We start from the raw sequence: 13632 nt of genomic DNA, 5'->3' as shown, positions 1-13632 counted from the left end.
ATATCATCCTATCTTTAAGGTTGTTACACTTAACTGCCATGAATTTGTACCTACTTACGGTTTGCACCCTCTAACTTAGAAAGATTGGCGTCCCGGATAAGCCAATCCATCATACTCTTGATCTAGCTCACTGGTTCCGTTTTGTTTTGGACTTATCAGGAGAGGGTAATAGATCTCGACCAGTGGTGCGTTTGTCGAATAGACACATACAATGCCTTATCCACTAAGGTAGTCCTGATGAAGTCCCGAACTGGACAATGAACCTAAGCATTCAGCTACAAACCTAGCAAAGAGATTATCGAACATTTGGCTCGTGACAATATGTTATCGAATGGGCTCACAAACTAAGCCACATTGCCCACTACATGGACATTTCATTCCTCTTTTCTCCCTTCATTTCATAGTTTCTCCACGCCCTTCCTTTGTGTTCGTAACCACAGACTTTTGCTATTGAAATTAATGTCATTATTAAGCCATAACGGCTATGAGAGAGCCATGTCAGCTTTTGTGGGCTCACAAACGCCTAGTTACAGATGGTCTTATGTACAATGCCAACAAATAATTAGCTTTATAGTGTGTGCCTAATCTATGTTAAGGGATTTTTCGTTCTGGATTGTATACGATTAAGAGATTGTGTGTTAAGTTATGGCATGAATTGCAAGTATCTTAGTGTTTAGGAATGGCAATGGGCCGGTTTTGGGCCGGGTATTGGTAATCCCAAGCCCGTACCCAGTTGTAATTTTTTGTCCCATACCCGGTCCGTTACCCGTCGGGTATTTGTCGGGTAATTACCCGTCGGGTATCAGGCATACCCGCGGGTATCGGGTATACCCGTTAATTTCTTAAAAATACCCGTTGGGACAAATGTGCAATTTATACTTTGATTTTTATATAGTTTACAATTTTAATAACTATAAGAAATGAAAATATGATTAAATACTTCCATATCATATTCATACCACATATACCAAACTAAATCAAAACGATTAATTACTTCCATTTCGAATATACATGCTCAAAAATAAGTTATTTGGTCACTAAGCAGTTGCCAAATACATATGGACTTATTCCACTGGGCGTATATGTTCTCTGTTCTCACATACTTTGTGTAGCACTACAAGGATCAATAAAAAACATGTTTATCATCTTCAATTCCAACACTTGAAAACAATAACTCAAAACATATACAACACATAAAGTCAGTTTATTTATTTAGCATTTGGTTGAGCACTTGGTAGACATGAAAAAAATTACCTTCACTACAAGAACAAGATCTTGATCTGATAATGGTGTTGTTGCTAGTTGACTTTTTGTGTTCTTGCTTTATAAGTAGAATAGGGTAAGATGAAAAGAAAAATATATTTTTCTGGATACTAATATAGTTATATGTATGGAAATTTATAATATATTTATTTCGGGTATTATTCGGGTAAATGGGCCGGGTATCGGGCGGGTATCACTAAATCCCATACCCATACCCGTACCCGATTTTTTTCCATTTTTAAGCCCATACCCGGCCCATACCCATCGGGCTTCGGGTATACCTGGCCCGTATGTTTCGGGTTTCGGGTATACCCGTCGAGCTTGGGCTTTTTTGCCATTCCTATTAGTGTTAGACCATGATTCACACAATTAATTACTAACGTAAACACATACTTTACAATCATAAACTAGCGTTACTAAGTAATTTGGTAGAATTAATTTATTTAAAATTATGCACATTATTAAATTCTTAATTGTTATTACATAAATTAATGAGTTTAGAAGGTATTATATGTTCATAAGTCGAACAAATTCAATATCATGTTAGCTAGTGATTACACAAGAGAAATTGATGAGTTATGACATGACTCTGAGTTTTAATCTACATTTGAACTTCAACTTCAACTCTCTTCAACTCAAAAGTATGATAGTCTTATGATAGATCACCGTAAGTTTACAGTAAAAGCCATTGTGGGGCTAGTCTATATGGCAAAGCTGAGTGGTATGCAATAATAGATTATGATTAATTTGGTCTAATTTAGGATGTACCGTTAAAAAATGTTTAGGGTAAAAAAAGTCTTGGTTTTCACGACATCATGTCTATAGTTCTTAATGTTACTATGTCAATAGAACTAATAACACTCACAATGTACAAACCACCACCTCAACATCATATCAGATATACAAACTTCTCTGGAAAACTCTTATTTTTTTTGCAATGTACAAACCCCATTAAAAATTATATACATGTGTGTGTGTGTGCGAGAGAGAGAGAGAGAGAGAGAGAAGAGTGGGACCCATAAAAAATCCGTGAGAGGTCCGACCCTTTGGACTTAAAACGAACCAAACAGGTGCCACAATGTTGCCGAAGGAGTGATTTGATCCGTGGGTGCTCTAACAAAACATGCTAAACAAGGTGGCCAAAGGGGTGATTTGATCCGTGGGTGCTCTAACAAAACATGGTAAGTTTAAATATTTATTGAGTGACTTTTCTAAAATAAATATTTATATAAGAGTTAATTACCTGGATGGTTCATGTGGTTTTTTTATTTTTTCACCTTTAGTTTTCAACTTTTTAAAGTTACAAGTATGTTTCCTATGATTTGTTTGATTGTTACTTGGATAGTCCCCTAACTTGATGACAATTAATTTACTCAGTTAAGTTAATGTGAAATTACTAAATTGCCCTTACTGATTCATAACAAATAAAACATTATATCAAATAATATAAATTTCAAGTGGGCCTCGTCATTATATTATATTTAAATACAAAATTAACAAACACAAAACAAAATCCTCCCGGCAGTGTGCTCCGCCGTCCGAACCACTGCACCGGTCTCCGGCGTCCAAGCCACGTCTCCAACCAACGCGAACACTACTCACCTTCTGTAATTCTGTCCATAACTATTGGCGGAAAATCAAAATCACATTAGTTCTAAAGAAAAACTATTTCTGGAAAATCAAAACTTGTTATTTGTCAATAACTTGACAAATAGAAAAAGTTTGTTCAGATATTTTGTGTACAATGAATCTGAACACAATGCAGTCAAAGCTGGTTTAATTCCCAATCACAGTTACTATTGATGTTGCCAGTGGCGAAGCTTGAAAATTCCGACGGAGTCGAAAACGTATATACCCAAAAAAATTTATACAAAAGCTACATATATAAAACTACTAAGCGAAAAGTTCAGGGGATCGGGCGCCCCTCCCGGTCCCCTCTAAGCTACGCCCATGGCTGTATTTAGAATATTGAGAAACAAAGCAATGGAATTATTTCCATTTCTCAAGGTGAATAGCATTATAAAATTCTAAAATTCTCAATGAAGTTTTTATTAGGACGTATTTGTAAATGGTGATAAACAAATGGTAATTTTTTTTACTTTATAATATTTTTTTATTTATTTTTTATTTTTCCAGATTTAAAATTTCATCCCAATCACATAAGGATAGCAGGTAGACGAGCAACAAACTGCGCCGCCATCATTTTCATAGAAAACCCTAATCTATTAAAAACAAAGTCTCGCGCCTGAGGGTCGAAAAGTACAGAAAGATGAATGGTGGTAAAATAAGGTGGTACTGGGGTGATGCAGGTGCTACCGGAAAAAGATGGTGGTGTTCGGGTGGAGTCTGAACGATAGTAAAATCCATCAGCCAAATTTGTGGATGAAGCTGACAGATCCAATGGATTTACCGGCTGCAGAAAAGTTGTGTTAGTGGGTGGCGGTGGGGCATAAGTGACTGGTGGTGATGATGTTGTGTTAGTGGGTGGTGGTCCAGGTACGGTGGTTGGCATTAGAGATAAACCCACGGTGGAGAAGAGGATGAAGTTGAAGATGGGAGGGGTGGGGTGGGGTGAGGGTTTATGTTTAAGGTAAAAAAGTGGGCCTTACATAAATTCTTAAAGATTAATTATATCTTTTTCCTTTTTAGTTGTTTTTATTATTAGTAAGGGTAATTTAGTAATTTCATATCAATTTAACAGAGTAATCTAACGGTTATCCATTCAGGGAACTATGAGAGAGAAACAAGCGATCAAACTACAGAAAATATATATGTAATTTTAGAAACATGAGGAGTAAAGATGAAAATATGACAATCCACCGCAATTAACTCTTTGTATAAATATATTTTTTTAGATTAAGTCGAAACCTAAATTCATTAGCCTTTGAAAAAAAGGAGGTTGAAACCTGGAGGAGAGGAGAGAGAAATGAACAAGATGTTTTCAGTGGAGGATATCGCGGCCCACTTTTGGTCACCATCCGACGACGACGATGAATCATCGTCTTCATCATCCATCAACAACAAGCCAACGCCGCCAGTCATCAACCGGAGCATGTCCGAGTGGCACTTTCAAAGCTTCCTCCAACAATCTTCATCAAACGACGTCGTCGTCCAGATCAAGGATCACGATCACTCAGTTGCAACCACTAACATTACAACTGCTGCTGCTCCTGCTCCTGCTACGACATCGTATGCTGCCTCCGTTGATTCGGAGGAGTATCAGGCGTACCTTAAAAGTCGTCTTGATCTTGCTTGTGCAGCTGTTGCGTTGACCAGGGTATGATTTTTATACATTTTTTTTTCAAATATTTAGGTTTTGGATTGTACTAAAAACTGAAACATTATTATTTATGGCCGTTTACAACTTGATTACTATCCTTTTACCAACTATCTCGATGTAAATTCATAACACTAAAGGGTAGGGGCGCAGCTTGTTGCCCGTTTACCAACTATCTCGATGTAAATTCATAACACGAAAAGTGAATACCTATATATCTATGTTATATCCCTTAATTTAACATCCAGCTTCTCGTACCATCAATATTATGCGTCTATCTTATGTTTCTGAAATACTATGGATTATATTGATTCTGAAATGCTTTTGTTAATGGCTTGCCTGGAACCTGTTTGGTTTGATCTAGTTCATGGCTTGTTGATGTTTGTTACTGTTGGATTGGTGTTGGGCGTGAAGGAAAAAGGGTTTATTTGGATGAGCTCTGTGCAGTGAAGTACTTGCTCGTATGATCGTATTTTTACCTGTTAGTTTGTGAAACAGACGTGTGATTGTCTTGACATCACTAGTTTGCAAATAAACTTGTTGGATTGTGATACCCTCACTCACATTATGTAGTTGGGCTATAACAACATAGTTAGTTATCTGTGTGTATCAAGCTACTTCGGAAGGTTCACATTTTACTATGTTTACATTAATAATACATTGTTGGTTTGTGGAATTGGCCATATTTCGAAGTGGGTGATAATTTAACCTTCATTTAAGATCTGTTTCAAGGCACTTTATTATAACTTGTTTAGTTTACTCTTTCCCTTAGGCATCTCCTGTAAAAATTCAAGATTCAGCTGCTGTACAGGACAATGGATCACAGGCCTCCTACACCTCACAGTTGATTTCTTCTAAAGGTTTGTGATTTTAATTTCCAAGTTCAGTATATCATGTTCTTTATACATAACAACTTTGTCATATGACTGTGGATTGATTGATGACGTAGTTGGGTTGGTTGAGCATCATTTAGTTACCGTTGGCTTGTTTGAGAAATTCATGTAAATGCTGATTTTGTAGAGTGTGTGCCACACAATCAAATTAGTTGCCTACTCTCACAATCTATGCAGTTAATGCGGTAAAATATCGGATATCGGTCAAGGACCGATATTTGAAGTATAGGTTATCCCGGTGAGATATCGGTAATTTTACTATAATGCAGAATTTATATATATAGCAATTTAACACCAATAATTCAGTGATATATCAGTGATATATCGGTTATATCAGTCAAATATCGGTGATATATTGGTTATATCGGTCAAATATCGGTGATATATCGGTTATATCAGTCAAATATCGGTGATACATCGCTGAAATATCGGTACCGATATTTTGACCAATATTTGACACCGATATTTTACTAAGGGACCGATATGACCGATATAACCGATATATCAACAATATATCACCGATATTAACTGCACAGCTCACAATTGTACAAGGGTGAACATGATGGAATCAAGAAATGATAATTTATTTGGGTCTTCTTTACATTATATCAGATTTGTGTCGACTCTCGCACATAGACTTCATGCCACATGCAGTTTCAATGGTATACGGTAGGTAGTCAAAGGCTCAAGGCACAAAGGGCTCACCTAGGGCTTGGCATATCGTGTCAGACATGACCTGTTATAACATGAACACGATAAGACACAGACATGGAATAGATAAACACGAAATCTCATCGTGTCAGTTTGTTTTTCCAAACACGAACCTGATAATAAACAGGTTACACGAACCCGACCTGTTATAACATGAACACGATAAGACACAGACATGTAACGGATAAACATGAAATCTCATCGTGTCAGTTTTTCCAAACACGAACCTGATAATAAACAGGTTACACGAACCCGACCTGTTAAGACACGAACACGCCCTGGAGGGCCAGAGTGTGGAAGCCAACCGTAGAGACGTGGAGTTGAGAAAGAGATGCGGCTGCTAGCTGCGATGTTTGATGTTTCAAAAGTAGGGTTATGTTTTTCCTTTGTTCAGGCTGCGTATACCAAAGCCCCAACCTCTTGTCCTATTTTTTTTATAAAAAAATATTAACATGTCTTAACGGGTGCTGAACATGAGGTTGAACTTTCAAGTCCCATAGTGGACAAAGGTGTAGATTTTGGATAGAGGTGTGTGAGTTAGTCGGTGGAAAAAAATAGGAAACTTTATCAGGTTATCTTGCTTATATCTCATTTTGTGTCTTTTATATCATTTAATGATTCATCATCATACAAGATTATATGATAACAATTTCACATTTGCAATAGAAACATCAAACATGGAAACAAAGAATACACACAATTACAGTTGACCACAAAATCCAGTCATACAAGATTATGCATCATCTGTTTCACTTTTTCCATACAACTTATTTGTGTAATTTCCTTATTGTTTTTTGTTGAGTTTATGGGCTGAAAGTGTTAATTTGTTTGTATTGGGTTGGTAGTGTCAGGTCTTGATCCCAAGGGAGCAGGTAAAGATGGTGGCGGGACTGTCGGAATCCCTTCCTTGCCTGTTATACAAAAGAACACAGCAATTCCAGTGACAAGTGGATCATCACGAGACCTATCAGATGATGACGAGCTTGATGGAGATACGGAAACAACTCAGAATGCGGACCCTACAGATGTAAAACGTGTTAGAAGGTAAGTCGAATGGGTTCTTGTTCCCTACTTCTCTCTGATCTTTGTTAGTATATGAGCGGGCCAAGCAGACTGGGTGCGGGTCAAACGGGCCGGTTTGACCCACCAACACTAATATAATTTATTATTTTATTTTTCTTAGAATGATATCGAACAGAGAATCTGCTAGACGTTCAAGAGGAAGAAAGCAGGCCCATATGACTGAACTTGAGACACAGGTCTACTTCTTAGATGTCTATTTTTATAAAAATAAAGAGAGACAAAACACCAAATGAGATCACATATTCATGTCTTGTATACTTGTTTCTAGGTTTCTCAATTGAGGGTCGAAAATTCTTCATTATTGAAGCGTCTTAGTGACATAAGCCAAAAGAACACTGAAGCTGCTGTTGATAATAGAGTGCTGAAAGCCGATGTTGAAACTATGCGAGCAAAGGTTAGTAGTGCTTCATGTCTCACTTTTTGATTTGTAACCCCAAACCCACTTATTTTTGTTCCCGAGATTTGTTTCAAGCTATTAGAAGCTCAAGCTCGTCTCTTGAATAAGTTTCAAGCTTGAGCTTGGCTCGTTTATTGATTTTTATATATTTATTTAATTATTTTTTTATACAAGGTTATAATTATAGTTATATACTTATATATATAACTAGGGGTGTAAACGAACCAAGCTCTAGCTCGCCTAAGCTCGAGTTCAACTTGTTTAAATTAAGAGAGCTCGAGCTCATTTATTTGTTATTAATGATTTATTTAGTTTGTTTATATATGTAGAGATATAATGATTTATATATATATATATATTTTTTTTTTTGTAATTTCAGATTTGAAGATATAATGAAATATATGTTATGCAATTATTTTTATCATGATTTTATATATAATAATGTATATTTATAAATAACCTGCTCGTTTAGACAGGCAAGCCAAGTCATGCCCGTTTTAACCTATTGCGAGCCCATCTCGAGTAGGTCTCGTTTACACCACTGTATATAACATTACATATATTATTAGTTGTTATGGTTGTGTATATAGGGTAAGGATAGTGTAAAAAGGGCCTAAAGTGCTCAAAGTGTGAGAAGTGTATTATAACACTATATATAATACTATATAACACCATATAAACACCGTATAACAATATGTAACACCATATAATACCATATAACACTATGTAACACTATATAACATTATATAACAAATATAACACTATACATCTATCATAGACATGCTATCAGACAACCTATAGTGTTATATTTGTTATATAATGATATATAGTGTTACATAGTGTTATATGGTATTATATGTTGTTACATATTGTTATACGGTGTTTATATGGTGTTATATAGTATTATATATAGTGTTATAATACACTTCTCACACTCTGAGCACTTTTTACAGGATCCTCTACCTGTGTATATAATAATGTTTATTATGTAATTATACATGTAACATTAGATTTATATGAATAATAGGTTCGCGAGCATAATTAGGCTCGGTGTATGAACTATGAAGCTCTGGCTTGAGCTTATTTATTAAATGAACCCCACTATAGGTCTGAGCTCGAGCTCGTTTAAGCTCGATTTGATCTTATAGCGAGCCGATCTCGAGTAGCTAACGCGCAACTTGGCTCGTTTGGGTCACAAAAACAATCTCGTTGCAATATGACTCGAATTTATCTATCTTTGCACAAGAATCCAGATAATTTATCAAACATATATGCAGGTGAAGATGGCTGAAGAAAGTGTGAAAAGAGTTACCGGCTTTAACCCAATGGTTCAACCCGTGTTCAATTTATCGACGATGGATCCCATGCCTTTCTATACTTGTAGCCCATCTGATGCATCCACAGACACTGTTGTTCCTGTGCAAGATGGCATGAAACAACAACACTTCTACCAGGGCCAACCTTCTTCTGTCTCACGAGTGACTCAACACACCATGGGGAATCTCCCGCCAGTCGAGAATGATCAACAACCGAATCCTATGCAACATGTTGGCTCGTCTCGTGGGACCACCCAACGCAGTGGAGACCGCTAGTAGTAGTACTTGGGAATTATATTCTAATTTAAAAGTGCTACATCGACAATAGCCAGTATCTGTATCGTTTTCATGTGCAGTGGCTTGATCAGGTAGCCTAATTTGCAGGTCTATTAATACAAATCAAAGTATATGGATATGAAATATGTGATTTTCGTTTACTTAGCGTGTGATGATGTGAAATAGTTTACATAGCTGCATGATGATTAGAGATTTAGAATTTTTTTTTAAATTATGCCCAGATCCGCGCGGGGGGGGGGGGGGGGGGGGGTTGGTAAAAAGTATGTAGAACCGAAAGCCCTCATGAAATGGATTCACCCTCTCACACTATCATCTCCCCTTCTCTACGGATGGTTCGTGAAGGACTTTCTTCTTTGGATCGTGCGGCGTTTTTGAAGCTCTGATGCCACCTCAACGACTGCTAGGCGACATGTGAGTGCACAAACTTGCGTTGTGGGTGCTCTTAATTGTATGGTTTTAGAATATAAATTACTATATGCATGTTGTTAAAACTGGCCTAATAGGTTAAAAATAGCCTAAAATTGAATTTTAAGAATTTATTGTTTTAAGTATGTTTAATGAATGCTTAAATTAAATCAAAAGGTGAAACATTTGATGATAAATAGACTAACTAGATTAAAGCTTTACTTGAGTGACATCATATATATTTATTTAATTTTATTATATATTTTCAAACATTATACAATAGACAAATACATCATAATCTTGAAATAATATTATAGTAAACAAAGCAAATTTTATTGATATATATTTTTGCACATACACACACATACAAGATCTAAAACTTGCTCAATAACCAATAGAGATAAGTTGACCAACAAGCATCCCTTCATCACAACCAAGGATAATCCTGCATACATAAAATAAATATAAGTTTATTTTTTTTATAAAATAAATCATATTTTGAGTGTAAAATGTAAGGGGCTTACTTGGATGAGTCTTCTATAAATCCAATGGTCCAAACCCTACCGAGTTCGGAGGTGAAGACATGGTCTAAGTTGTAAGTTTTCGCATTCCAAACACGTACGGTTTGGTCTTCAGATCCGGTAATGATAAAACTAGCATCGAGTTTAACACACTGAAATGAAGTAACATTGTGTGTGTGGCCTTCAAGAGTTTGGACACAAGTCATAGATTCGTAGTCCCAAACCTAATTAGTGTTCGTATCACGGAATACATAAATTGTTAGTTTACCTTTCGTCTAGACAAATCAACAACATGAATAAAATCAATTTAGAAGGTGAAATCACGATATTTAGACACATACTTTAGAAGTATGATCATCGGATCCTGTTAATGTAGAGTTTTCCGTCATCTTCAAAAAATTCAACGGAATTCAATCCTTCAGTATGGCCGTTGATTGAAGAACGTAGATCCAAAGATCCAAGGTCCCAAAACTTGTAAGACAAACAAATACAAAGTTTAGAAACACATATTGTTAATAAATTTAATTTATGCAAGTGCATGCATTGTTAGATTGTACAATGAAAGCTAATGATACCTTTATCATACAATCAAGTGATGCACTTGCAAACACGTTGGCGTCCCTTGGGTTAAATGCTAATTGCATAACATAATGTTCATGTCCCTCAAACGTTTTAGTGCATTCCCAACCTTTCTCCCAATCCCATAACTTAATATGTTTGTCGTCAGATGCGGAAAGTAAGTACGACTGAGATGGGTGCACAATCAAGGACCTAATGAAGTCTGAATGTGCCTTGAACTCGATAATATTTTCCATTGTGTTATAGTTGTACACGCGAATAAAACCATCGTCGGCTCCAATGACAATCCATTCTTTGCGTGCAACAAATCTTGCGCTTCTTACTACAAGCACATGTATAATACACATTCAATATACATATATTATATGACCTACTATGTGGATTTAAAAAATATTAAAGTACCACGTGAATTGGCGATTTCAAACATCTTCTCTGTTACCTGCATAGAATACGCCACTGTGTAAGTACGTAATAAATTTTACAAGACTGAAGGAAATCTCGCCACCTCACATTGCAAGATTGGTGGTCTTTGTTAGGAATAGGAAGTGTTATATGAATGAAACCACTAGAAAGATGATAACTTACTTGAGACTGATGATTCCAAATACAAACATTCCCCGAATGCAATCCTAATAAAACCCTTTAGAAGAAAAAAAAGTCATATAGCATGCTTGAATTTGTTTAATGCTTTTAGATCACAACTAGCCAAAAAGTGAAGGCGCTTACCATGGCGCGGTTGGATGCAAGTCAATTGATTTCACTCTTTCGGATCTTAGTTCAAATATTTTCTGAAACCGAAATCGAACCATAACAAAGGGTTACTAAAACATGACTTACCAGTTACTACAAGTTCCATTCACAAGAACACATGAAGAAGCTTATATTTTACCTTGATATCAAATGTAGAAACCTATATTGTACATTGCATGATTGCATCCCAAAGAACATACAAAAAAACAAATACTTAATAATTAGTGACATTCAATTATTTAGTAAGAATTGCGGTACTAAAAAAAACCCTTTACCAAATAACTTTATTAGTTAACCAATCGAACAAAGTCCTTGTTATAAGTAAAAAATATTTTTTTATTGCAAACTATCGATGATCTGTTGATGAAAGAACTCTAATTTGTAGGATATGTATTTAAACACGTTGTTCTTTCATTATAGAGAAACACAAAACTTGGAGTAGAACCCGAAATATAGTTAACCGAAAACCTTACATTTTAGTACACGGATCGGACCGTAGTGCAAGTGCGATAGGATCCGGTTATTGTTCGGAAAAAAATTAAACTGAGTTTAGAACACCCTTAACTAAATATTAATAGAAATATTAGAATAACTAACCATTCTTTGGTAGAAAGTAGGATGAAGTATGAAGTTATAAAATAAAAGGGAGATAATGAATGAACGTTGGAGGCTTGTAGCAATGGGATGGTTTAAGCCTTTAAGGTAACATGTTATATAAGGTAGGAACCTTAATTAGCACGGAAGAGTTGTCAAATTTGACTCATGTAACCATGTTGTCACTCGATGCTTTTTCAACCGTTGATAAAAAATATTTATAATCTTAACGGTGAGGAATTGAGGATTGGTTATATTCATTTGCAAATAAAAAAGTGAGGGTTCGGGGAAGCTACGGTGAGGAATTGAGGATTGGTTATATTCATTTTGACCCGTAAGGTGTTGCGGCCACGTCAAAATTTTAAAAAACTCTTATACCGTCAAATATTTGACTGGATTCATTTTTGAGCAAAAATTACGTCAAAATGTTGATCAACTAAAAACGTACATGAAAATAAGCACAAAAATGTATTACATTTGACTTGAATCATTACCAAGAAAATTTACTTCAAAAAGTAAACCAACTTGGATTTATAACAAAATGTACTTAAAAATAAGCACGTAAGAAAAGAGTGTTTTTTATGTTAATAAATGATACCACGCGTGATGGCGGGGTTGAAACGTAGAGTAACTCAAATTTATACCGTCTAGTGAAAACGTATTATATTTGACCCAAGTTGTTTCCGAACAATGCATAGACCAACAAAAAAAGTACATAAAAAAAAGCACGAAAACATCTTATATTTGACCCATGTACATAAATAAGCATGTAAAACTCGAGGGAGTCAAAATGACATTTTACAAAGTTTTTAGAAATCTGAGGGGTGTAAGTGGCGATGCTAGAACGATGGAAATCATAAAAACATCGACAACACTATTTTCAACTACTCTAGAACGATGGACCCCTCCCTTTTTACTCTAGTAACCAATCATTAATACATATATTTCTCTTTTCTTCGGGTTACTATACCCATGAACTCTACCCTCGCAAAGTACCCTAGGGGGTGACGGCGGTTTACCCGCTTAGGGTAACTACGCACCCCTTATCCACATGGCGCTCCCTCCCTAATAAAGTTCATAAAACTAAAAAATTAATAATAACTAGTCTAAGCGAGGGCATGAAACCGTACAACCATCGTTTGTGGGTGTGAGGGGCGTAAGACGGTGCTAACTGAACGATGACAAAAACCGGGACATGAAACGCAGATGACATTTAATCTATACCGACAATATTATTAAAGTCAGGAGCTGCATGATTACTTTATTAAAGTTTAGAGGTAGAGTGATTATTTAAAAATAAACAAAAACATAAAATGTGATTAAAGTATAAGGGGGTGTAAATTATGATACTATATGATTATAGTTAGCTAGAAAACAATAAAAGTAGTGTATGTGGGTTAAGATTGATGTTTTTAAACGAATAAAATATTGTATGTATCCGGGTTGAACAAGCCATTAACACGCCATCCGACATGATTGACACCACATTAATCGTTTCTTACGACAGGAAGTTAATATACCGTATATTAAATTTGGTATTTTAAGG

General features: G+C 35.8%; 2 protein-coding genes across 2 annotated transcripts; one reads left to right on the top strand and one right to left on the bottom strand.

Moving 5' to 3' along the window:
• The first annotated feature begins 4137 nt into the window (after window positions 1-4137).
• Window positions 4138-9377, top strand: LOC110912196 (light-inducible protein CPRF2). Its single transcript, XM_022156869.2, has 6 exons — window positions 4138-4540; window positions 5313-5400; window positions 6990-7188; window positions 7328-7403; window positions 7496-7621; window positions 8902-9377. Exons 1-6 carry the CDS (start codon window positions 4190-4192, stop codon window positions 9214-9216), a joined length of 1155 nt encoding a protein of 384 aa, XP_022012561.1. The 5' UTR covers window positions 4138-4189; the 3' UTR covers window positions 9217-9377.
• A 500-nt stretch (window positions 9378-9877) lies between these two features.
• Window positions 9878-12161, bottom strand: LOC110912197 (coatomer subunit beta'-2). The gene is made up of 9 exons (XM_022156870.2): window positions 12090-12161; window positions 11632-11652; window positions 11469-11530; window positions 11328-11382; window positions 11145-11181; window positions 10739-11064; window positions 10505-10634; window positions 10167-10387; window positions 9878-10087 (listed from the first exon to the last, which is right to left on the bottom strand). Exons 1-7 carry the CDS (start codon window positions 12090-12092, stop codon window positions 10518-10520), a joined length of 621 nt encoding a protein of 206 aa, XP_022012562.1. The 5' UTR covers window positions 12093-12161; the 3' UTR covers window positions 9878-10087; window positions 10167-10387; window positions 10505-10517.
• Window positions 12162-13632: the final 1471 nt, after the last annotated feature.

This window comes from Helianthus annuus, chromosome 15, assembly GCF_002127325.2.
Source record: "Helianthus annuus cultivar XRQ/B chromosome 15, HanXRQr2.0-SUNRISE, whole genome shotgun sequence".
Lineage (NCBI taxonomy): Eukaryota > Viridiplantae > Streptophyta > Magnoliopsida > Asterales > Asteraceae > Helianthus > Helianthus annuus.
The sequence above is the reverse complement of the archived record's forward strand: the minus strand, read 5'-3'. Positions and strand labels throughout refer to the sequence as shown.

Excerpts from the sequence above, each read along its gene's own strand:
- LOC110912196 (XM_022156869.2), top strand. The coding sequence starts at position 4,190 with ATGAACAAGATGTTTTCAGTGGAGGATATCGCGGCCCACTTTTGGTCA. Across the intron at positions 4,541-5,312 it reads CAGCTGTTGCGTTGACCAGG|GCATCTCCTGTAAAAATTCA; the intron begins GTATGATTTTTA and ends TCTTTCCCTTAG. Across the intron at positions 7,189-7,327 it reads GATGTAAAACGTGTTAGAAG|AATGATATCGAACAGAGAAT; the intron begins GTAAGTCGAATG and ends TATTTTTCTTAG.
- LOC110912197 (XM_022156870.2), bottom strand. Across the intron at positions 11,182-11,327 it reads TTTGGAATCATCAGTCTCAA|GTAACAGAGAAGATGTTTGA; the intron begins GTAAGTTATCAT and ends TATTCTATGCAG. Across the intron at positions 11,065-11,144 it reads TGAAATCGCCAATTCACGTG|TAAGAAGCGCAAGATTTGTT; the intron begins GTACTTTAATAT and ends ATGTGCTTGTAG.